The sequence below is a fragment of the Hypanus sabinus genome, chromosome 1 (genome assembly GCF_030144855.1).
Source record: "Hypanus sabinus isolate sHypSab1 chromosome 1, sHypSab1.hap1, whole genome shotgun sequence".
NCBI lineage: Eukaryota > Metazoa > Chordata > Chondrichthyes > Myliobatiformes > Dasyatidae > Hypanus > Hypanus sabinus.
This window is the reverse complement of record NC_082706.1, coordinates 178,434,279-178,460,354: the sequence shown is the minus strand read 5'-3', so window position 1 is coordinate 178,460,354 and position 26,076 is coordinate 178,434,279. Positions and strand designations below refer to the sequence as shown.

Genomic DNA, 26,076 nt, shown 5'->3' with positions numbered 1-26,076 from the left:
GATTCATGCTTGTTTTTTTTATTTATTTCATGTTGTTCTGAGCATCTTTTATATTCTGTCCTTGTACAAGGTTTTGAAAAAGGGATTGCAGGCAGCAGTCATGGGGAGGGTCTTGAATTTGAGGATAATGTACAGGAAATTGTACAGAACATTCTACAAGAATTGGTGACCACAGTTGGAGGTAGTGTATTCATTTCATCTCTTAGTTTATTCTCATGCTTTGTAACACATGAACATGACATTTTCGTTAAATTTCTTTAATGGATTCATCTTTTAATTCCCCCCCCCCCCCCCCTTTCTGGCAGTTCAGCTATTAAAAACTAAAGTTAATGGCCATGATTGGTTTTATATAAGCTAAATTCAAATATTTATATAATTCTTAAATATACTAATTGAATGTTTAGGATCTCTGGTAAGACAAATTGATGTCAGCTCACAGGTGACAATAATTGGCAAAATACACTCAATTTAATATTGTAATATGGTTTAAAATAGGCCCATTAAGATCCAAGGCAAAAGATCTGATGTTTTGCAAAACTGTCAGGTGATGTTTGAGGGAAGGATTATTCTGCAAGTTCAGAAATTGCCATTATTTAATGTTGTGAATGGCACATTACAATAAAGACAGTGTATCTGATGCTCATTCTGAATGACATAAATTATTTATTTATTGAAGAGTAGAGAATTCTCTATAGAATTGATTAAATTGATAAAAATAAGTTTAAATTTAAAAATATACTGTAATTATTGCTTATGACAACTCAAGAATGTTAAATTAGTTTTACTTCTATTGATTTTAAAAACTATTTCTTTCCATTGTGAATGCAATGATAATTTGAAACACACTATTGAACACCCTTAAGAAATCTATAAACCTGTCATAAGCTGGTCTGTTTGGTCAAATGGTGTATCATAAAATCATTTATTCTCTTACCCATCACTGAAGCAACAGTGCAGCTTACAATATTTCTTAAAAATAAAACTAACCTGAAGACCAAACTATCAAGATGCTTTCAGGAAAATCAAATAATGTTATAAGAAAGCACAGTACTCTTTTTATGCAAGTTTATCTGAATCACCCTTAAACATGATTAATTTAAAAAGCCCAGATCAACTCTGCATAATTTGCAGTGATTAATTTTAAGGAAAGTACCTTATGCCTGTTGGAATGTATTTGAAGATATTCTCTTACCTCAGATCTTATTAACAAATGAAAAATCTTTTTAATTATTTTAGGCTGCGCAAGGTAATTTTGTGCCAATATCTAGTAGTTTCCATTATTTCTTTGAAGATGCCACTATCGAATGTGTCTTAACTGTACTTGTGCTTCAAGAAGCAATATGTTGGGGGTTCTCAGTGTATTGAACAGTGTCTGTGGTTGGGGGAGAAGGGAGAGTTTTGGGTCAAAACCCTACAACAGGTTTACTTTGGTAGGAGATGGAGCAGCAACCCACTGACCATTGTGTTTCATTCATTATCAGTTATTTTTTTGGACCATGTACATTCTGGAGAATGAAGATATCAAAACCCAATATAAACCTCCTAGCAGACAATGGCATATGTTTTTAAAAGTCTTTCAGTTTCTTTTATTTGCTAATTGTGAATTCCTGTCATTCCTGTTAAATTTTTTGGAGCATAATCGATTTTAACTGGAATGGAATATCGACAGGTTTGGGATATCATGAGCAGAAACTTTATATTCTTATAACCTGTTTTAGAAGTTAATGTAAGCTAGATTATAAATGTGATTTTCTTAAATTTGTCTCTTTCAAGATCTTCTATTATAGTTAAAAGGATTTCAGTCATAATTAGCCAAATAATTTTTGTTTACTTTATTTTTGATTTCCACCCCCAATCCCACTCCCTACTCCTATTTTCTTCTTCCCTTTTAAAGGACCTCTCCCTACTACGCATCTAGGAGGATGGAACGATGTGGGATTTGGACCTCCCCACTACCATCCTCAGTGCTGCTGTGATTGGCCAGTAAAAAGTTCAATTGAAGGTGGGTGAGGCAGTGCCAGTTTTTCCTACCCCTCCTTCAAATAATACAATAAAAATAATCTGAGCCTGAAACTCGTCCATGGATCTGAGTGGTAGGCGAAGTACTATCAAACCATGAACTTGGAATTGCTGTACTTCACTAAATAGGTTTCAGTTTGTTTATACCCATATTACTGTTAAATTAATATATTCCAAAACAATCCTAGATGGGCTGCCTCACTATGTTCTCCAAAAACTGGTAGTCATTTAAAACACCACTGCCGATGTTATTTGTAATGTCCCCCAAACCTTGTTCACTCATGGGCATGCTGAACTATCAGGGATTCCAGTTAAATAATGCCTAGCATTTGAAATTGCTAGATTTGTTTTCAAAACCTTTCATGGCCTTGACCCTTCCCCAACTGTATTATCTCCTCCTTTTCTCAGTAACCCTTTGAGATGGCTCAGTTCTCCAATTTTAGCCTTTTAATCATCCAGTAATCTGTTGCTCCGTTTTTGGTGTTCATTCCTTTAGCAACAAAAAGCTATAAGGACCTCAATACTTTTAACCCCTACTACTTTGCTCCTTCAAAGCACTCCTTAAAACCTCCTTTTACTTTATGCAAGCTTTTAGCTATCTGCTCTCATTTCTCTTTATGTGGCTCAGTGTCAAATTTTTTTGGTAATAATTCTGTGAAGTGTTTTAAATGCTGTTTTAAAGTCTCTAGTATTGGAGCTGTTTTTGAAGTTGTATACATTGTTGATAATTTATTATTATTATTTGTAGATTAACCTATTACTGATTGCTTTTACTGACATGTCTTTTCTTCAAAGTAGTATGCACATGAGACAATTTTGAAAAGCATAATTTTGTAAAGTTTTTAATTATGACATTATCCTCCAGATTTGGAAGAGAAACCAAGTTGTTCTGAAAATAATTCTGGCATCATAGATGAAGAAGCACCAGTAGTCAATGAAGCAGACAGCGTTCATTCCAATGGAATTCCAGGGACACCAATCTCCATGTCATATGCTCCATCTCTGCCTGATGACAGATTGTCAGTTTCATCCAGTGATACTCAGGTGATAACAAATTTTAAAAAATGAGTTACCCCTTATAATTATTTCAGTTTTGTTGCTATTAACCTTTACAGTTGACATTTAGAGGTTATTGGGTACTAAATAAGCTGATGGCTAAAATCTTCTGGATAACTATTATTTCTAGTAGAACAAGAGCTGTATAATTCATCTCCTTCTACATTAGGCTACAAACTTATCAATCAGCCCTCGTAAAATTCATTATATATTCTTCTCAAATTGCACTTATCAATTCTTATAAAGAACTTTCAAATAAGACTATTAAGACATGGGAGCAGAACATCAATTCTGTTCTTTCATTCCATTATGGCTGTTTTATTATCCCTCTCTGCCCCATTTTCCTACCTTCTCCCTGTAACCTTTGGCATCCTTACTAACCATGAACCTATCAACCTTTGCTTTAAATATACTCAATGACTTGTCCTGAACAGCCATTTGTGGCAATGAATTCCACAAATTCGCTACCCTCTGGCTAAGTAAATTCCTCTTTATCTGTGTTTGAAATGGATGTCCCTATATTCTGAGGTTGTCCTCTGATTCTGAGACTCTCCCACTATAGGAAACATCTTCTCCACATCCACTCTGTCCAGGTCTTTCAATATTCGCTGGGTTTTGTTTTAAACATAATGATATTTATAAAAGATAAGGAGTAGGGCTAGATCAATCAACATCAAGTTCCCTGCATTATTGTTTCTGATTTTTAGACCACAATCTGGTTCATCTTTTTAAGCAGACTTTAAATTCTCTGTGAGTGAATGGTTAGATAAACACTGTAATAATTCAATAATTGAACAGAGAACCCATGCAATTGTCCTATTACTAAATTGAATATCACATCTGTGTGGAATCCTCATCACTGGCAAATAAATACACAATTTATCAAAGCAAGCATCAGTCTGTAAATGAGGAGACACCATTCTATTTAACATTAGATATCTAACAATTGAACAAGCATTAGTTATTTACTCAGTTTTATCTTCTCTAAAATATAAAAATTGTACAAATATCAATATATCTGTTTCATGAAGTATATTGTAATACATTTTGTTTTGGCAGCTATTTGCAGAATTCAGAGATGGTTAATATTTTATCTACTTTGGAATGGGCAGAGGTGAATTAAACACCGCTAACTTAAATATGTTAACGTACGGTGATTGCTTTGCTAATCTCCAGATAATATGTTAAAAGTGGCAACTGCTCCATAATGTTCATAATAGCTAGATGAATTGTTTATCCTTTGCTTGACTATATTAAATGAAGATTAGTTTTCTCTTTAATTTGTTACTGATCTCACATGAAAGGAAATAATCTTGTGATGCTTAAATCCATACAAAAATGTTTCAGTTTTGTTATATATTTCATAGATAATTTCTAACAGTCAGTCATGTAATTTGTTTAAATAAAATATAAAATGTTTGAAAGTTAATTACAATATTTCCAAATTTCTCAAATATTCTAATAAATATATTTATGAAGTTTTGGAGCAAAAAAGCTTTGCTGAATAAATGGTATAATACTACAATGATTTGGCTTTGTTTTTAGGAATGTGGAATCACCCCAGGAGGTCCTTCTAGTGCTAAGTTCTCTCATATTCTACAGAAAGATGCTTTTTTGGTCTTCAGATCATTATGTAAGCTCTCCATGAAACCACTTTCTGATGGTCCCCCTGATCCAAAGTAAGTGCAGAGCATGGAAATGATTTGTGTTTGTAACAAAAAGCAAATTTGAAATATGTTTTCAACTAATTTTAACAGTTGAATTTATATCAGCTTGACCTTCATAAATGTACTTTCTCAGTCAGTTACTTGTATTATATTTTTTGATCAGAAAATAGTCACCTGCACATATTGTACAAGAAGATTCAATAGAATCAAATGTCTAACTCTTCTTTGCCTTAAGATAATAGGCAGCCAGTTATGGTATAATTCTTCATTATACTTGGCAATTTCTTCTTGGAATTCTTTCAAAATTCCTAAATCTGATTTCATGTTTATAATCTTATAATTAGAAACGTGCAAATCCTCATTCATGTTTGGTAGTGCCATTTAAAGTTTCCTAAAGATAGAGATACAGAATCCAGTATTTGTTAGCGAATAGTAAAAGCATCATCCAGCATCTGTTGCCTGACTTGTGGAAGCCCTTACTGGTGAAGCAGTGTTTAGTCAACCAATATATTTATGTTTTACTTGCTGGTTTGTGAAGGCTGATGTTGTTTCAGTGTCATTCAGAGTGGGTCACCATTTCCTTTAGGGTGTGTTTGGTCCTTTTGTTCTCAAGATGAAAAGCAGTAGCTGTTTTTTGGGTATTTGATTTAAGCTTCTACTTCCTGAAATATTCTTCCATGATCTCTAGGTACTTGTTCCAGTTGGACTCCAAGGTGGCTACTTGTGTGGCCAAGGTAAGTTCCTCTCCATGTAAAGGTGATAAGTCTCATGGCAGTCAGTGTTGAGGAAACAGGTTGAGCTTAGTGAGATCCTGAAGTAGACACAACTTCTTTTTGCTTTGTGTCATCCATACAAGTTGTAGTGATTTGGGAGCAAGACCTGAGCTTTGAGTGTTAGCATCGAGTTTTAACCCAGCAACACAAAAGTTCTTGCATCTGCAGAATGTCTTCAGTCTAGGTTTCAACCCTAGTGATGATCTATAGTAGTCTTGCTTCTGGAAACCAGGCTTGATGTATCATGTACATGCCCAAAGTCTGTTCATTGTCATTGTTTTTGCCCAAAGTCCTGTTACTTTGAGGATTTATGGCTCAACAAAAAGCTTAGTTTTTCCAAAGGTGTTATATTCCAACAGATTATAGTTTGTGGACAAGAGTGATTATAGCCTCTTGACCTTCTTTGTGAGTTTTTGTTGAGCTTGCCAGGTTTGAATATCTCCATTGCTACCTGCCATGTTTTCTAGATGCATGCAGATTCCATGGCATCATTGAACAATTTTGCTCACTGTTGTTGCTAATTGCTAGGAATGTGTGTGTTGGGAGGATGTGGGGGGAGAAGAGTATGGAATGTTGTACTACATTGAGAAGTGTAGTTGAGGTTGATGGAAGTTTGAATGAATATTTGAAGTAAATTTAGACACAGGACTAAGATGGTCTAATAACTGCTTGAATATGACAGGTCAATTGGTATTAGCTGCATTGTTTTACATTTTTTCTAGGCACACTGAAATTTAGGCAAAAATAACTGTTGTTCAGCTTGGTAATGTAGGACTGAATGTCAGGGCCAAGCCATTATTTTGAGCTTTTAGTCACTGAAATGGACATTTCAAAGGTTTCAAAGGTACATTAAAATGTCCAAGAGATGTATATAATATACATCCTGAAATTCTTCTTCTTTGCAACCATCCATGAAAATGGAGGAGTGCCCCAAAGAACGAAGGATAGTTAAATGTTAGAACCCCAAATGATTCCCCCCACCTTCAGCAGAAAGCATTGGCACCCCCCCCACTGAGCACTCAAGTCTGCAGCAAAGCGTTAATAAAGACACAGGCTTGCAGTACCCCAAAGGCTATTCATTCATCCAGTGTCCCAACATACCACAGGCTCTCTCTCCCTAATAAGGGAAAAAGACGTGGCCCCATTTCACAGCGAGAAGGGAGACATACCAAACCATTCGCTGATTTACAACGTTAAAAGTCTGTTGCATCACTTACTCTGAGGTCTGGGCACATAGCCAGCAGCCAGCTAGCTGCTTTTGATCCTCTGTCTCTCATGACACACCAATCGACCTCGAGTCTGCCCACCTCTAGAACCACGAAATCCCGGAACCCTGACGGCTCTCAAGTCTTCTAGGCTGCGTACTTGGCATATCAAGTAGCTGCCATTCGAGAGACCCTGAGAGCGGGTCCCATTCCCAGGAAGAACTGAAGTCAGCATGTAACTCCAGGTCAGGATCTTCAAAAGAACCCAGAAAGAGAAAAATAGAGATATTAAAAATAGAAAATAGAAATAGAGCTGCTTCCAAAGATGCAAGCAAGGAAGTCGCCGTTAGCTGCCATTGTCCTCTTACGCTCCACTTACCCCTTTCATAACCATTACCTAGAAAACTGTTCCTCTTTCTGATACTGTTTCCGTATAAATGGAATAAAAATGCTGAAAACAGCGCGTCAAACTTTTAGGTGGCATGTAGATCCCATATGGATGGATCCAGGGGAGTCTCCAATTGCCAACATATCACCTGGATACAGTAAACATGAATTGGTATAAATCACCTTTTGTTATGATCAACATCGAAACTGAAGAGAGAAATAGCATGTGAAAATAAGTAAATAAAATCTTAAGTGGTACCAATCATAAGTTTGAGCATGTAACCAGGATTTTCTATGAAGAAAGGATTGAATTATATTTACTGTAAACAAGAAAGTCCTTTACAGTGTTAATTTATTTTGGAACATATCTCCAAACCTCAACTTTCATCTCATTTATGAATGGCATTCAAATTGTTTTTTCAAAAATAAGTTATAATGAAAAGTTTGATTTACCAACTATGCCAATTAATACAAATTGAAGAGATTTTTGTTTTCATTCTTTGCTTTTCAGAAGATTTTCTAAATTTCAATGTTACTTTTTTCCCTTCTAGGTCTCATGAATTGAGGTCAAAGATCCTTTCACTACAGTTACTTCTGTCAATTTTACAAAATGCCGGACCAATCTTTCGAACAAATGAGATGTTCATCAATGCAATTAAGCAATATCTTTGTGTAGCCTTGTCAAAAAATGGTGTGTCTTCTGTACCAGAAGTATTTGAATTGTCACTTTCCATCTTCCTCACTCTCTTGTCAAACTTCAAGACTCACCTGAAAATGCAGATTGAGGTAAAATATTAATTTTAGATTTCTATAATGTTTAATAATATTTTTATGAACAAAAAATACCAAGGCAAACCCGTGAAGAATGAATATATGATGTAATTAAATCTTTGGTCTATTTTGAAATTGACCAAAATAGAAATTTTGATTTCTAAAAGAGATTGAAATTGTTTGATTCATTGAATTTTGTCTGGGTATTGAATACAAATATTAGTTTCTCCTTCATTGCTCATTCTTTATTTGTTATGGTATAAGTAAGGCAGTAAGAATGACTCTATGGGTTGTGTTTTGGTCTGTGTGTGGGATGTGGAAATCCTGGGAGACCTCCAGCATCCTGGATAACCACGTCTGCACCAGGTGCACCAAGCTTGGGTCCTCAGAGAACATGTTAAAGAACTGGAGCTGCAACTCGATGACCCACAGCCCATAAGGGAAACTGGGGCGATGATAGATTGGAGCTACAGGGAAATAGTTACCCTTAAGTTGCAGGAGACCCCTGAATGATTGACTGTCAGGAGAGGGAAGGGAAATAGGCAGCCAGAACAGAGTACCCCTGTAGCTGTTCCTCTCAATAAATTCCCCCTCATTTTGGATACTTTTAGATGGGGGGTTCGACTAAGACAAGCTGCAGTGACTGTACCTCTGACACTGTGGCTCAGAAGGGAAAGGAACAGAGGAGGAATGCAAACGTGATAGGAGATTCTGTAGCTGGCGGAGTAGATAAGAGAGTCTGTGGATACGATAGAGAGACCCAGATGGTATGTAGTCTCAGAGGTGCTAGGGTCAGACATGTCCCAGATCGAAATTCCAAAGGGGAAGATGGAGCAGCCAGATGTCTTGGTACATATTGGTATCAATGATATAGGAAGGATGAGAGGAGATCCTAAAAAGAAAATTTAGAGAGCTAGGTAGCAAGCTGAAAAGCAGGACCTCCAGGCTAACTGTCTCTGGATTGCTGCATGTGCTATGCGTCAGAGGGGGCAAGAATAGGATAATTTGTCAGATGAATGCATGGTTAAGGAGCTAGAGCAGGTGACTAGTTTTCTGGATCATTAAGATCACTTCTGGGGAAGGTATGACCTGTACAAAAGAGACAGGCAGCACCTGAACCCGAGGGAAACCAATATCTTACAAGCAGTTTTGCTAGAGCTGTTGGGGAGGGTTAAACTAATTTAGATGGGGAATGGAGTGATAGGGCTGAGGATAGGGACATTGGTTTACAAGCAGATGATAGAGCAAAATTGCAGTCAGTGGGATGGGTTGCAGTGTCAAACAGGCAAAATTAAAAGGGGTGACAAATATAGGACTGAAGGTGTTATACAGTATTTGAATACAGACAGTCTACAAAATAAGGTAGATGATCTTGTGCCTTTAGAGATTAGCAGGTATACCATTGTGGGTATCACATAGTCATGGCTGAAAGACGATTGTGGTTGTGAGTTTCATGACCAAGAACACACAATTTATCGAAAGGACAGGTAGGTAAGCACAAGAGGAGGAGTGGCTCTGCTGGTAAATAATGAAATCAAATCTTTAAGAAGAGATGAAAGAGGATTGGAAGATGGAGAATCCTTTTGGGTAGAGTTAAAAAACTACAAGGGTTAAAAAGACTCTGATGGGAGTTATTTGCAGGCTTCCAAACAGTAGCCAAGATGTGGGCTACAAATTACAACGGGACATAGAAAAAGCATGTTAAAAAAGCAGTGTTACATTAGACATGGGGAATCTCAATATGTAGATAGATTGGGAAAATCAAATTGATGCTGGATTCCAAGAGAAAGAATTTGTGGAGCCTCCGAGGTAGCTTTATGGAGCAGCTTGTGGTTGAGCCCACTAGGGGATCAATTCTGCTCCTATGTCTTAATGGTCATAAGAGACCTCAACCAAATGACAGCAAAAGTGGCTTGCATTATGTAAATAAGAATGGCCAAGACCAACTAATTTTCCGTCCTCCTCCCTCTCCCTCCCTGCTTTTGAAATGAAGACTAGTTTATGTATAGAGGATCCAGGCTTGCATTGTACTATGTAAATACTTTGAGGTTATTTTCACATTTTTAGCTTAAATATTACTGTTCTTAAGTGTATGAAAGTCATCAAAATTTTAACTGGCATTTTATTTGATGTCAAAATTGCAGCATATTGACATTTTTTTTACATGTTTTGATTTAGGTATTCTTCAGAGAAATATTTCTTTATATATTGGAAACTTCTACAAGTTCATTTGATCATAAATGGATGGTAATACAAACTCTGACCAGAATATGTGCAGGTAAGATTTTTAGTTATACTTTTCAGGTCTTTGATATTAAGAAATTTAACATGAACTTTCTAATTTTGTAAATTTATATCATTTCAATTTGCAGATGCGCAAAGTGTGGTGGACATTTATGTAAATTATGATTGTGACTTAAATGCTGCAAACATCTTCGAAAGATTGGTTAATGACTTGTCTAAAATAGCCCAAGGACGAGCTGGTCATGAACTGGGAATGACCCCTGTTCAGGTAATAGAAGTGTACAGAGAAATTGATTACAATTGCATGGCAATATGTAAGATACAAGAATTGGCTCTGCTCAACTCTGCACTCTTGTGATATCTCATTTGGGATAGTTGGTATCTACTGTATATGCAAGCATATCTGAACTTAACAGTCACCTTGAAAGATGTGGTTCTTTCTGTAAAGTGAAAGGATTTTTTTCATCATTCTAGTTAGCATGTATTTGGCTTGAACCTGTATTGCTAATCTCTCCAACATTATTGAAGGAAAAGAGAGAAACTTGGCATTTATACCTGCCTTCAGCACCTTTGAATATCATTGAGAACTTTAAAACCGTTTAGTTACTTTTGAAGTACCGTTAGTGTTGTAATATAAGAAATATAAATGGATGTTTTCGCTGCTTTGAAGGAAGTATCATCTGTGACATAGTTAACCATTATAACCATTACAGCACGGAAGCAGGCCATTTCGGCCCTTCTAGTCTGTGCCGAACGCTTACTCTCACCTAGTCCCACCTACCTGTATTCAGCCCATAACCCTCCATTCCTTTCCTGTCCATATACCTATCCAATTTTACTTTAAATGACAATATTGAGCTTGCCTCTACCACTTCTACTGGAAGCTCATTCCACATAGCTACCACTCTCTGGGTAAAGAAATTCCCCCTTGTGTTACCCCTAAACTTTTGCCCCCTAACTCTCACCCCATGTCCTCTTGTTTGAATCTCCCCTACTCTCAATGGAAAATGCCTATCCATGTCAACTCTATCTATCCCCCTCATAATTTTAAATACCTCTATCAAGTCCCCCCTCAACCTTCTTTGCTCCAAAGAATAAAGACCTAACTTGTTCAACCTTTCTCTGTAACTTAGGTGCTGAAACCCAGGTAACATTCTAGTAAATGTCCACTGTACTCTCTCTATTTTGTTGACATCTTTTTGGTGACGGGAACTGTACACAATACTCCAAATTTGGCCTTACCAATGCCTTTTTCAATTTTAACATTACATCCCAACTCCTATACTCAATGCTCTGATTTATAAAGGCCCACATACCAAAAGCTTTCTTCACCACCCTATTCACATGAGATTCCACCTTCAGGGAACTATGCACCATTATTCCTAGATCAAGTGGTTGATAGAATTTTCAACAAGTCAGAAGGTTGTGGGTTCAATGTCTGCTCCAAAGACTCGGAAATCTTGGACTTTGCATTCAGTTCAAGACTAAGCATATTTTGGATGTCGGTTTATTTTATTTTTTGAGATGAGATCCCATCAGTTTAATTGTTTGGCAGTTTATTCAGAAAAAAAAGTGGGAGATAATATCATTTATTTTATTGGAAATACTTATCTCATAAATCAGCAATGCTGAGAATTATTTTGGTCATTTTCACTTTATTCCAAGTCTGACATCCCACCTACGCTTTCATAGAACATAGAACATTATAGTACAGTATATGCTGCTCAACCGACGGTGTTGTGCCAGCTTTTTAACAGTCTCTAAGATCTGTGTAAACCTTACCATAGAAAAACCTCATCCTCTTTTATGTGTATAAAGTAAACTTCTGTTTCAAAGGTAAACACGCTACCAATAAACCAAGACTGACACCATATAAAAACTGAGCAAAGAGCAAAAATTTGCATGATAAATTGGCTTAGGAGATTTTTGGCAACTGTTGAGTTAGTTTGAGCTGGAGCTCTAGATTAGCAAAGAGATGTTTAAAAAGTTAAGCCTGAGTTTGATAATTTTGGAGGATTTCAGCATGTTGGAGAATTACAGAATGTAAAGGATGGTATAAATTATGTATATCTCAAGATCAGGTGAGGTACACATTAAGGTCAGGGTAGCATGGTAGAATATTGAGGTTGACACGATAGCATAGTGATTAGTGTAATGCTTTATAGTGCCAACTGTGAGATCGAGATTCAATTCACGCCGCTGCATTTTATGGAAGTTTATGCATTTTCCCCGTGACAGCATGGGTTTCATCTGGGTGGTCTGGTTTCTTCAAACATTCAAAAAAGACGTATCAGTTACAGTTAGTAGTAAGTTGTGGGTATGTTATCTTGGTTCTGGAAGCATGATGACACTTCCAGACACTGCTTTTAGAAGTAAAAACAAATGAAGCTAATCTTTAATTATCTACTGTGATTGCACTGTGTTTAGTTCACCCCTTAATGATAACTGAAAAAGTGAATGCAATTAAGCTTGGGTGCAGATATTTAACAGAAGTTACAGATGAGGTATATGGTTTTAATGAAATGTTGAATGAAGCTTTGCTTCATGCTGAGCGAGCAATAGTAATGACATCCTGTTGTAGAATTGGAGCTAAATGCCACTTGCAAACAAATGATCTTCTTTCCCCCCCACTGTAAAAATGGCATTGCAAGGCATCATTGCAAGAATGAATTCTTTGAGATGTGTGGGGTAAAAAAGAGGGCAGTATTTAAAAGTATTTGGAGAAGCATAGTTCTGATTAGATATAGTCACATGGCTTTGTGAGAGCCTGATTGAATTCTTTCTGGATGTTGCATAGCACATTAATGAAGGTAGAGCAGTGGATGTGATGTATAAGGATTTTAGTAAGGTGATTGTTATGATATGGTCCCTATGGTAGGCTCATTCAGAAAGTTAGGAGGCATGGGATCAAGGGAAACATGGGTGTGTGGATTCAGAACAGACTTGCCCATAGAAGGCAAAGGATGGTAGCAGATAGATCGTATTCTGCCTGGAGATGAGTGACCAGTGGTGTTCTGCAGGGATCTGTTCTGGGACCCTTGCCTTTTGTTATTTTTATAAATGTCTAGGATAAGGAAGTGGAAGAGTGAGTTCATAAGTTTGCAGATGACACAAAGGTTGGTGGAGTTGTGGATGTTGTAGGTTGAAGTGGGATATTCACAGGATACAGAGCTGGACTGAGAAAAAGTTGTTCATAATGAATTGATTCATTTTGGAAGGTCAAATTTGAAGGCAGAATGCAGGTTAAAGGCAGGATTCTTTGCAGTGTAGAGGAACAGGGATCTTTGGGTCCACTCTCCATAGATCATTTAAAGTTGCTGCACAAAGTTGATAAAGTTGTTAAGAATGCTTATGGTGTGTTGGCCTTAATTAGTTGGAGGATTGAGTTCATGAGCTGCTAGATAATGGTGCAGCTCTATAAAACCCTGGTTACACCACACTTGGAATGTTGTGTTCAATATAGGAATAGTGCGGAAGCTTTAGAAATAGTTCAGAGGAGATTTACCATGATGCTGCCTGAACTAGAAACTCTTAGATAGGCACGTTGATGATAGAAAAATGGAAGGCCAAGTAGAAGGGAAGGGATAGATTGATCTTGGATAAGGTTAAAAAGTTGACACAGCATCGTGGGCCAATAGGCCTCTCTCTTGCTGTATTCTATGTCCCTGAGGCATGGGCAAAAGGCATAGATGTCGTGATTTTAATTATGTTCCCTGTAAGTGAGATGCATGGGACATAGCGGTATTTCCTTTTCTCATAAACTAATAATAGATTTAAAGTGTAGAATTGTGATTTACTTGCTATTCAAATCTGATTACCATCCAATTTCTTTTAAAGGAACTCAGTCTTCGGAAGAAGGGCTTGGAGTGTTTGGTTTCAATTTTGAAGTGTATGGTGGAATGGAGTAAAGATCTATATGTGAATCCAAACTCGCAGACCAGTCTTGGTAGAATATTTTTTTTGCATTTCTCTTTTGTCAGATAACATTTATTATATTTTAAAATCTGAATGAACTTGCAGCACAAATTTGATGTTACAAAAAAAAAGACGCAAAAGTTTGAGTGTTGTGCATAGTCTGGTGGGTTGTCAAAGGTTGCAGCAGGACATCTATAGGATGCAGAATCGGCCTGAAAAGTGGCAGATGGTGTTCAACCCAGATAAGTGTGAAGTATCCTTCTTCAAAAAAAAAACAGGGTTTCCCTTCCTCCATTATTGATGCTGCCTATACTCACATCTCCTGTATTTCCTGCCACTCTTAGCAAGGGTGGAGTTCCTATGACCCCATGATCCTCCACATCTAACACATCATTCTCTGCAACTTCTGCCATCTTTTTTAGGATCCTACCATCAAATACATCATTATCCTCCACTCTCTGCTTTCCACAGGGATCGCTCCTCTGATCCCCTTGTCCATTCATCCCTCCCCATTAATTTCCCTCCTGGTACATATCCCTGCAAGTGTTAGAAGTTCTACACCTGCCCATTCACCTCCTCCCTCACCTCAAACAGTTCTTCCAGATAATGCTGCACTTCACTCAGAATCTGTTGGAGTAATCTGTATCCAGACTTCTGTGCATTGGTGAAACCCAACGTAAGTTGAGGGACTACTTTGTTAAGAACCTCTGTTCCATCCACCAAAAGTTGAATTTCCTGATGGCCAACCATTCTAATTCCAATCCCCATTCTTGTTCTGACATGTTGGTCCATGACTGGAAGCCACCCTCAGAGTGGAGGAGCAACACCTCATATTCTGTCTAGGTAGCCTCCAACCTCATGGCCTGAACAATGATTTCAAAGTTAGAAGTAAATTTATATCAATGTACATATATGTCACCATATACAGCCCTCATATTCTCCTGATAATTTTTTTGTTCCCTCCCCGTTACCTCTTCCACTATTCCCCACTCTGGCCTCTTACACTTCTCAACTGCCTATCACCTGCCCTTGGTGTCCCTCTTCCTTCCCTTTCTCTATTGGCCTACTCTCCTTCCCTCCAGCCCTTTACCTTTCCACCCACCTGGCTTCACCTATCACCTTCTAGCTGGTCCTCCTTCCCTTCCCCCCCCCCCCACCTTTTTATTCTGGCATTTTCTTCCTTCCTTTCCAGTTCTGAAGAAGGGTTTCTGCTGGACACATCAAGTATTTATTCATTTCCATAGATGCTGCCTGTCCTGCTGAATTCCTCCAGCATTTTTTTCTGTGTTGCTCCTCTAAGTTTTCTGCTCTTTTATGCAATTCATTAGGCTGCTTGCTTGCCTTTAATCAGTCAATTGATATCCCAACAATTTATCTCAGTAACATTACTTGGCATCCTGAACATCTGCATCACATCCCTACCTGGGAAGACCAATGCAGCCAGGCCAGATTTTGCTGATGCAAAATACTTGTAAGATTTACAATAGTTGGGTTTTATTCCGTATTATCTTTCCTGGAATTGCAAATGACATGTCCTATGGTGTCTGGAATCTTGTGTATGGAAGGCGCAACAGAGTGTAATAAAATTAACCAGATAGAAAAAAGAGAAATAGAGAACTATGAATTTCAACATAGAAAAAAACAAAAGCAAATTTAGGAAATCTAATCACTAAGATTGTAAAACCTATAGTGTCCTGAATGCTTAATCTCACACATTATGGAAACAAAAGATAGTTTCTTACAATATAGTTTGTTCTGTATTTTGTCCCATATTTAAGGTTTCATTATGGATACTTCTAGATCTAAATCAATTTGTGCAATTTCAATTAACTGCAAGAAAAATTTGCCGTTGAGACAAATTCATGCTTAGTTAAAACTTTCTGCTATTTCTTAATGGCTATCTTAATCAGGAAGGGCAGGTATGTAATATTGTAGCAATTTATTAGTTCAAATTTCTTTAATAGGATTAGTATTTTACAAGATGATAGATTCTGGGGTAGATTTTAGTTTGTGCAATTATTGATTCTAGCTTTATATTAGCTCATCTTGTGAAATTCAAATGATAAACCACAGGTATATATTGCAGTGTTTTCTCTTTTTTTTTGTATTCTAGCACTTGTAGTTTTCAAGGACCAACCCAATGCATTGTACCAAATAGAAAGAAGCTAATTTATATATTTTCCACAATATCAGTATTTTTTTTACAATACAGTACTTAAATATTGAACTTAGTTTTCTCTTCATTGCTCTTCACATGCCTACTCTGACAGAAATAAACTAAGTGATTAGTGCATTAACAGAAAAATAAACCTAACTATTTCACAGTGTGCATCAATCTTTAAAGTAGAAACATGTGGCAATATCTAATAGTAATTTTTCTGTTAATGCACTAATCACTTAGTTTGTATTGTTCTTGTGAAAGAAGCTTGTTAGGTGCCAATTTGAGTTGCATAAAACTCAGATTCTTCATGTTAGACTGCTAGCTAAAATTTAAAACTTAAAAGTTCCAGCACTAACACAAACAATCTTGCTTGATTTTAAAGATGAATTTTTTTTCTGTTATAAATTTCAAGATATCTAGACACTTCCCAAATTGAATGATTTACTTAAAGGCACCATTTTGCAGTGTCCTTTGCAGTAAGGTGGTAATTGTGATAAAGTCAGAAAAAAAAAATCAAGCCACCTATAATAATCTGCCTAATTTGTGGAATAAATCAAAAGTGTTTTTACTATGCATGTATATTTTAAGGAGGGCGTATATTCTAAGGGTCTTTTGCAACCTTTTTCTCAATCCTTTTTGGCTATAGGCCAAGAAAAATCTTCAGAGCAAGACAGCAATGAAAGCAAGTATCCTGACACGATAAATCGATATGGGAGTATCAATTCATTGGATTCCACAGCATCATCAGGCATTGGCAGCTATAGTACCCAGACTTCTGGTGCAGACAACCCAGAACAGTATGAAGTTTTGAAACAGCAGAAGGAAATCATAGAACAAGGGATTGACCTGTAAGTCTGTTACAAATCAGAATACATTGTTGATTCCTTTTGAGAGCTGTTTTATTTATGCAGTTTGCACAATTAGGTACAAAAACATGAGAAATTTGGAAGATGTTATGAATGGATTTAAAATTGGTATATCCAAAAGCTGAAATAGCTTTGCGATGAAGAATGACATTTTCACAGTTCATGTCAGGTCAAAGTAAAATTTTAAAGGTTACTGATAAAAGTTGGAAGTAAATGCCAAATGAATAAGGAATTTTAAAATAAATTGCAAAGTTGATTTTGTCATCAACCTATCCCATGTGTTGTAGTTAGATAGGCTTGTATCCATGAATTCAGTTTTCCAGTGTCTTGCCGTTGTTTCCCAGAGGTGAATATAGATAAGGATCTGAAACTCATGCCAAGAAGGCTGGTCTGGGGAAAAGATGGTCATCTGACCCTGATTCCACCCACAGTCAGGTCTCATTTGACCAAAGCACCATTTGAATGGTTGTTTGGTTCGACATCATCTATGCCCCTGGGATGTAGATGAATATCAGGAATGGCCAGAAGTACTGTTCTTGTGCTGATGCCACAGGAGATTGTTGACCATGCTTTGCAACTGACTTGTAAAAGGTCAGACTGGGTAGAACCGGCCTAAAAAGCAGTGAGGATAGCAACTCCTGGTAAACTGAAGCAAGCTCAACTGCCACAGGTCCTAGGCACAAGAGTGGGCATTGTCATTACAGCCAAATGTTCCCAACCATGTCATGAATGATGTATACATTTATAGTATTTAGGCTGCCTCTCAGGATGCTGACCATTGGAGCTTGAATAACTTCCACTCTGAAGCCTCCCATTGTCCCTATCTTCACGTTGTTCAGGATGGTGTTGCAACGACAACCTTGCACTCAACATTAGGAAGACCAAAGAATTGATTGTGGTCTTCAAGAAGGGGAAGTCAAGGGAGCACATACCAGTCCTCATTGGATCAGAAATGGAAAATGTTAGCAATTTAAAATTATTGCATGTCAACATTTCTGAGGATCTATCCTGGGCCCATCATATTGATACAATTACAAAGAAGGCATGACAGCAGCTATATTTCATTAAGAGTGTGAGGAGAGTTGGTATGTCACCAAAGACACTTGCAAATTTCAATAGATTTACTGTGGAGAGTATTCTGACTGGTGGCATCACTGATAGCTATGGATGGGAAAAGCTGCGGAAAGCTGTAAGCTCTGCCAGCTCCATCATGAACATTAGTCTCCCCAGCATCTAGGACACCTTCAAAAGGTGATGCCTCAAGGAGTGGCATCCATTATTAAGGACCTTTTCACCCAGGGCATGCTGTTTTTTCATTGCTACCATCAGGGAGGAGGTACAGAAGCCTGAAGGGCACACAATCAACATTTTAAGAACAGCTTCTTCCCCCTCCGTCATTAGATTTCTGAATGGACACAATCTCCCCCCCCCCCACCACTCTACCCATGTACAATGCCTCACTATTTTTTTGCTTTCTTTTTTGCACTGATTAATTACGTATGTGTATATGTATATATAGTGTTATAGTTTTTTAATTTGTGTATTGCACTGTTCTGCTGCCACAAAACAACAAATTTCATGACTTATGACAGTGATATTAAGCCTGATTCTCATTCTTGTAGATTTATTCAAATATTTTCAAATTGTATGGTGTACATCAGTCTCACTTGTACAGCATGTCATCTACTTGGAATGTATTCTATTGCTAATACATGGCATTATGCTTCCTCATCAAAGAAAATTCTTGTGTTTCATTTCATATTTGGATAATGCTTTAAAAATTGATTAATTTATAAGTTTGGAATACATTTTAGTAATCATGGAGTCAGCCAAATATAGGCATAAGTTTTGATATAGTTGTTTATTATTTATTCAGATTTAATAAGAAACCAAAAAGAGGAATACAGTATCTCCAAGAGCAAGGAATGCTTGGCACGACACCTGATGATATTGCCCAATTTCTACATCAAGAAGAACGATTAGATACGGTAAGCAGCTAAAATAACCCCAAGAAAAATTCAGAAAAAGAAATCTTGAATCATCTTTCGGTGGAGTGCTTATCCTCAATGGTCTTACGTTAAATTTCTATTTTTTCAGTGGATTTGTTTTATAAAAGAATTTTTACAGAAGAAATATTTCTCGTGATGAGAAAGGTTGTAGAATAAAGAATACTATTTTTGTTGTCAAAAGCTGAGAATATATATGGAAACTTAATAAAATGATGTAGAAATATTGAATGATACATCATAGGCAGTAGATTAAATTGCCTGTCTTGGTTCTTTGGAAAGGCTTTCTTGTTGGTCTCACTCTCTTGTGATTTCTGTAGAGGTGTCCAAATTTTTCATTTCCAGTTATTTATCCAGTTCCTTTTAGTAGTTCTGCTCAATACTGTTGCAGAACCTTGACCTGAAACTCTCCTAACCCCATCCCGCCCTAGGTGTTAATTGACCCTCTGAGTTCCTCCAGCAGTTTTTTTTTGCTTCAGATTACAGCATCTGTGGTCCTTAGTCCTTTTTTAAAAGTTGTTATTGGACCTGCGTCTGCTCTCCTTTCAGACAGTGTTTTTTCTCAGTTTGCAAATGCCATCGATTACTGTACCAGTACACTGTGGCCCAATTAAGCTGCTGACCCAATTAGCTGGTTTAATGGAAATAGTTAAGTTATATATAAAAAAAAAGACAGACTGAGTAAAAAAATTACGTTTTAACTGAAATATAGAACAAATTAGAGCATCACCAGTACTACTACAGGAAAACTGTGTATTAGTTCCTAATAGTTATTGACGGAGGAATTCCTCCAGTATACACAATGAACAAAATCAGCGCAGGCAGAGTGCAGATACCAGACTGACTTCATTCAATTCTCTCAATGATTGTGTCCTCCAAACTTCCATGTTCATTGTGACATTCAAGATGATTACTGATACGTTCAAATTCTTTGTAGTTTATAGATTATTGAAGTAGTTGAAATCATTTCATTTTCACTCACAGCCACTTCTGGCATCTCGAAGCCTGAATGCTTAAAACTGCAGTGAGGAAAACAATCCTGAATTCTCTTGTTGCTTATTTCTTGTCAACTGTTAGTGACAATAATCACTGCTTTTTGAACATAAACTCATGCAACTGATGCTATTTGAAATCTTAAGTTCTAAGCATGATGTAGTGTCAAAAGGCCACTCAAGTGCAGGTAACTGACACGAGGTAGAAACTGTTTGGCAACAGTCTCATGTCCCAGGTAAGTGGCATAGTGTCCCAAATAAATGAAGTGAATTCTGGCTGTTTTCTTGATTAGTTTTTTTTCACTACATGTTATCCCAAATAAGTGGTTGCACTGATTAATTGATTGCCCAATTAACAGAATCTACTGCAGTTCTTTTAGCAGTCACCTTAAATGTGCATTCCATGTTTTGTGTTTCCATCTATTGAAACTGTTCTAATTTCAGTACCATAGTCTCAGTGATTTTGAGAATTGCTACCAAATATTTCCCCAATCATTTTTGCTCTAATAGGAATAACCCTTGTACCTCCTGCTGTTCTGTGTTGTTGAAGTTTTTAATGAGTACAATTTTAGTATTGTTGCATCTTTTTCAAGCCCTTGACATCCTCTTTACAGTATTGTGCCCAAATTTGAAGCATGACAGATGTCGTATAAATATTCAGTATTTAGTTATGAAGTTGTAGAATATTTAATTAGGTTAATAACATGGTGAAGTAGTATTAGTATTGTGAGCAGGTTTGTGCCCTTTATCTTAGAAAAAATGTGCTGAAACTGGAGAGGGCTCAAGGAGGTTCATGAAAAGGATAGTAGGATTGAATGGCTTGTCGTATGACTACCATTTGATGCTTCTGGGTCTATATTCACTGGAATTCAGAAGAATGAGGGGTGACATTGAAACCCATTGAATGGTGAAAGGCCTGATAGAGTGGATGTAGAGAGGGTGTTTCCTGTGGTGGGAGAGTCCAAGACCAGAGGAAACAGCCTCAGAACAGAGGGGCATCCTTTTAGAACACAAATGAGGAGGAATTTCTTTAGCCAGAGAGTGGTAAATCTGTGGAATCTGCCACAGGTAGGTTTAGAGGCCAATTTTTTGTGTGTATTTAAGGCAGAGGTTGATAGTTTCTTGATGGGTCAGGGCGTAAAGGAATACGGGGAGAAGCCGGGACATTCGGGCTGAGAGGAAAATTGGATCAGCCACGATGAAATGGTGGAAGCGACGCAAAGGGTCAAATGGACTAATTCTGCTCATGTATTTTTTTGACTTAGGGTCTAACATTGGGTATAAATAACTGATAGTTATTCAATACTGTTGTATTCAGCTTTGACAGTTTGGCTCCTCCACCTCTATTTTTTGTTATTAGTTCAGATTTGCAATATCTCCAGTCTTTTGCTTTTCAATTGCTATTTGAGATGTGTATAGATTTTTTAAAGACTTTAGTTAATGAGGGAATGAACTCTTTATATTTTAAGCTACAATATTTTTTTTAGAAATGAAGTTAAGGGTCTGGATGGCAGACAGAGTGCTGCGACAAGAAAAGTTTGAAATAAATTTATTATGAAAGTACATTACTGGATGTCATATAGTACTCTTAATGTACATTTCTTGCGGGCATTCACAGTAGAACAAAGAAATATGGTAGAATGAATGAAAAACTGCACACGAACCAATGTGCAAAAGAAAGCAAGCTGCAAATACTAAGGAAATAATTATTAAATAGATGGGTAAATAACTGAGAACATGAGTTGTAGAGGCCTTGAAAGTGAGTTCATAGATTGTTGAGGTGAATGAAATTATCCACACTGGTTCAGAAGACTGATGGTTCAAAGTAAATTTATTATCAAAGCAAATGTATGTCACCATAACTTCCCTGAAGTTCATTTCTTGTGGGTAGTCACATTAAATACAAAGAAACACAATAGAATCAATGGAAAACTACAAACAACCAATGTGCAAGTACAAAAGTTAAAAAAAAAAGAAAAATAAGCGCTAAATAATTTTGAGAACAGGGGTGGTAGAGTCCTTGAAAGTGAGTCCATAGATTGTGGAATCAGTTCAGTGTTGGGGTGAGTGAAGGTATCCACTCTGTTTCAGGAGCCTGATGGTTCAGGAGTAATAACTGTTCCTGAACCTTGTGTGCGACCCAAGGCTCCTGTACCACCACCTTAATGGCAGCAGTGAGAATAGAGTATGGCCTAGGTGGTGAGGGTCCTTGATGATGGATATTGTTACAATGTTCCTTGCAAATGTGCTCAGTGAAGGGGAGGGCTTTAGCCACTGCTTTTTGTAGGCTTTTCAGTTCTGGGGAATTGATATTTCCATGCCAGGCATGATGCAACCAGTCGGAAGTTCGTCAGAGTTTTAGATGACATATCAACTCTGCGCAAACTTCTAAGAAAGTAGAGGCACTCTCATGCCTTCTTTGTAATGTATCCATCATCAAAGACCTCCATCATCCAGATCACACTCTCTTCTTGTTACTACCATTGATAGGAGGTACAGAAGCCTTAGGTTCGATATCACCAGATTCAGGAACAGTTCTTACAATACACAACCATTAAGGTGCTGAATAAGCATACATAAATTCACTTACCATAACTTTAAGTTGAATCTATGATCTACAGACTCACCTTCAATAACTCTGTACCACTCATATTCTCAGTATTATTGTTTATTTACAATTTGCCTCTTGTTCAGGTGTAATTTTTGTTAAATTCTGTTGTATTTCTCTAATTTTCCTGCTATTGATTAGTGTATTTGCAAGAAAATGAAAAAGAAAATTTTGAGTATTGTCTGTAAGGAAATTAATCTTAAGGTAGTATATGCTAACATACTTTGGTAATACATTAATTTTGAACTTTGGACACTTGTCTTCCACCATTGGACTTTTCATTGAACCCAGTCCAAAAGTGAAAACGTTTAATCCTTGGAGTTAATGAGTGTTGATGAGAGTAATGCAGCTGTTGTTGTGAATGTAGACTTTCAAAAGATGCTTGCAAAGTACAATTGACACAATGGGAATGTGGCTTTAACTTTGTGTGGATATAGGGTTTAATAGAATAGCTCTTCAAAGCACCAGCATGGGAGTGAACATTCTATAGTTATCATTTCATGATTCATGTCTTTCTTCTGTATATGTAAGATAAACATAATTTTAACAAAAACTACTATAAGTAATAAGTAAGCATTAAGGGTGGTGGCTTGTTCGAGCATTCTCTGATCAGTTTTACTGGTAGGATGAAAGCATGTTTTTCTTGTCCAATCCAGCCAATCTATACTCAGTGCTTGACTGTTAGATGCTTTCCTGAAATAATTCATTTCCATTTCTGTTAATAGATGGTACATGAAGCTGGCCATAAATACCCAACCCTTAAAGAAACACGTAGTTCTCATTGTTAAATCTACATTTTCACCAATATGACATAAATATTGTCTTGCAGATCTTTGTGGGATGTAGGGAACAAGATCTATTAAGGAAATGTAATACTCCTAAAAAAAAACTATCATTTAAATTGCAAATTATTTTATTGCAAATATGGATGTCTCTACAGAATTCTTTTCTTTTTTCTACTTAGACACAAGTGGGTGAATTTGTAGGAGATAATGACAAGTTTAATAAAGAAGTCATGTACGCATACGTGGATCAGTTGGACTTCTCTTCGAAAGATTTTGTGTCAGCTCTCCGTATGTTTTTGGAGGGTTTCCGTCTGCCGGGAGAAGCTCAGAAAATTGACCGATTAATGGAAAAATTTGCAGCCAGATATCTGGAGTGCAACCAAGGGTAAATTACAACTCTGAAGTAAGAATGACGTAATCTGTTGTTAATCTGACAAGTAATATGGTGGTTGCATTGAGCAGTAATGCACTTGAAATTGTAAAACTTTGTTTAAATTAATACTTTGTTCTTTCAGACAAACACTTTTTGCAAGTGCAGACACTGCATATGTCTTAGCATATTCTATCATTATGCTGACAACAGATCTTCACAGCTCACAGGTAAAGTGAAGAAAATACATTTTTGAAATAATTCAAAAATATGGTATAAAAATATTCTTAGTAGATATGGTCTGTTTTTTCAGGCTGTGAAATAGATGTGGATATATAGTGCAGATATTTAGGATGCTTTTAATTCTTGTTAATGAATTTTTTGCTGTGTTTATACTCTTATGTTTTCACTGGAAGTTTTGGATAGAATTTAGTCTGAATTGCAATATAAATTGAAAATAATGATCAATAAAACTATCACAAGCTTAAGAAATTCATTATTTCAAATCATTCAAAGGATGTCTGTAACCAAAACAGTAATCAATGTTTAGAAAGAAAGCCTGGAAGCAAATGGGTACCATTTCAGTACAAGGATATTGAAAAGTGGAAAACATTACAGGTTATATCATGAAGTGCAAAGAAAAAGTGCTGCATTCTTGCTAAAGGCCATTGGTTATCACTAGGCTGTTAAGAAATTAACAACCTAGTCATAACTATATTACATGTATCAAATGTAATTAAAATATATTTAATTGAATTATTTGCAATTGAGTATGAAACTAAGTATTGCAACCTCAAGAATGTTTGACAAGATCATGATGCTGTTTTAATGTGTTTTTCTTTATTCTACTGCTCTTTTTACAACACAGATTAATGTGACAATTATTCCAAATTCACTTACAGCTGTTTAGGTGCCTCAGCCAAATTGGCCACCTTGAATTTTAACAGTATTTGCTCCTTGTTCAAAAAAGGTAGTAGGGATAGTCCAGGTAATTATAGACCAGTGAGCCTTGCATCTGTGGTAGGAAAGATGTTAGAAAAGATTCTTAGAGATAGGATCTGTGGGCATTTGTAGAATCATGGTCTGATCAGGAAAAGTCAGCATGGCTTTGTGAAGGGCAGATCGTGTCTAACAAGCCTGATAGAGTTCTTTGAGGAGGTGACCAGGCATATAAATGAGGGTAGTGCAGTGGATGTGATCTACATGGATTTTAGTAAGGCATTTGACAAGGTTCCACATGCCAGACTTATTCAGTAAGTCAGAAGGCATGGGATCCAGGGAAGTTTGGCCAGGTGGATTCAGAATTGGCTTGCCTGCAGAAGGCAGAGGGTCGTGGTGGAGGGAGTACATTCAGATTGGAGGGTTGTGACTAGTGGTGTCCCACAAGGATCCGTTCTGGGACCTCTACTTTTTTTGTGATTTTTATTAATGACCTGGATGTGGGGGTAGAAGGGTGCGTTGGCAAATTTGCAGATGACACAAAGGTTGGTGGTGGTGTAGATAGTGTAGAGGATTGTCGAAGATTGCAGAGAGACATTGATAGGATGCAGAAGTGGGCTGAGAAGTGGCAGATGGAGTTCAACCCAGAGAACTGTGAGGTGGTACACTTTGGAAGGACAAACTCCAAGGCAGAGTACAAAGTAAATGGCAGGATACTTGGTAGTGTGGAGGAGCAGAGGGATCTGGGGGTACATGTCCACAGATTCCTGAAAGTTGCCTCACAGGTAGATAGGGTAGTTAAGAAAGCTTACGGGGTGTTAGCTTTCATAAGTCGAGGGATAGAGTTTAAGAGACACAATGTAATGATGCAGATCTATAAACTCTAGTTAGGCCATACTTGGAGTACTGCATCCAGTTCTGGTCGCCTCAGTATAAGAAGGATGTGGAAGCATTGGAAAGGGTACAGAGGAGATTTACCAGAATGCTGCCTGGTTTAGAGAGTATGCTTTATGATCAGAGATTAAGGGAGCTAGGACTTTGCTCTTTGGAGAGAAGGAGGATGAGAGGAGAGATGATAGAGGTGTACAAGATATTAAGAGGATTAGGCAGAGTGAACAGCCAGCGTCTCGGGCACCACTGCTCAATACAAGAGGACGTGGCTTTAAGGTAAGGGGAGGGAAGTTCAAGGGGGATATTAGAGGAAGGTTTTTCACTCAAGAGAGTGGTTGGTGTGTGGAATGCACTGCCTGAGTCAGTGGTGGAGGCAGATACACTAGTGAAGTTTAAGAGACTACTAAACAGGTATATGGAG

The 26,076-nt window shown here is 37.1% G+C and overlaps 1 protein-coding gene across 3 annotated transcripts in view; it reads left to right on the top strand.

The window, feature by feature from the left end:
- The window catches only part of arfgef1 (ADP-ribosylation factor guanine nucleotide-exchange factor 1 (brefeldin A-inhibited)), a 185,590-nt gene that overhangs the window by 85,378 nt on the left and 74,136 nt on the right, over nucleotides 1-26,076 (top strand). For 2 of the 3 annotated variants that reach the window (XM_059982409.1, XM_059982428.1), the window contains 12 exons: nucleotides 71-181; nucleotides 1,895-2,002; nucleotides 2,885-3,063; nucleotides 4,621-4,754; nucleotides 7,659-7,893; nucleotides 10,057-10,156; nucleotides 10,251-10,390; nucleotides 13,960-14,068; nucleotides 16,845-17,046; nucleotides 18,941-19,052; nucleotides 23,635-23,840; nucleotides 23,971-24,055. In XM_059982409.1, coding sequence (XP_059838392.1) covers nucleotides 71-181; nucleotides 1,895-2,002; nucleotides 2,885-3,063; nucleotides 4,621-4,754; nucleotides 7,659-7,893; nucleotides 10,057-10,156; nucleotides 10,251-10,390; nucleotides 13,960-14,068; nucleotides 16,845-17,046; nucleotides 18,941-19,052; nucleotides 23,635-23,840; nucleotides 23,971-24,055 — 1,721 coding nt within the window. The remainder of the gene's footprint in view (nucleotides 1-70; nucleotides 182-1,894; nucleotides 2,003-2,884; nucleotides 3,064-4,620; nucleotides 4,755-7,658; nucleotides 7,894-10,056; nucleotides 10,157-10,250; nucleotides 10,391-13,959; nucleotides 14,069-16,844; nucleotides 17,047-18,940; nucleotides 19,053-23,634; nucleotides 23,841-23,970; nucleotides 24,056-26,076) is intronic. The other variant, XM_059982419.1, reaches the window with a different exon arrangement.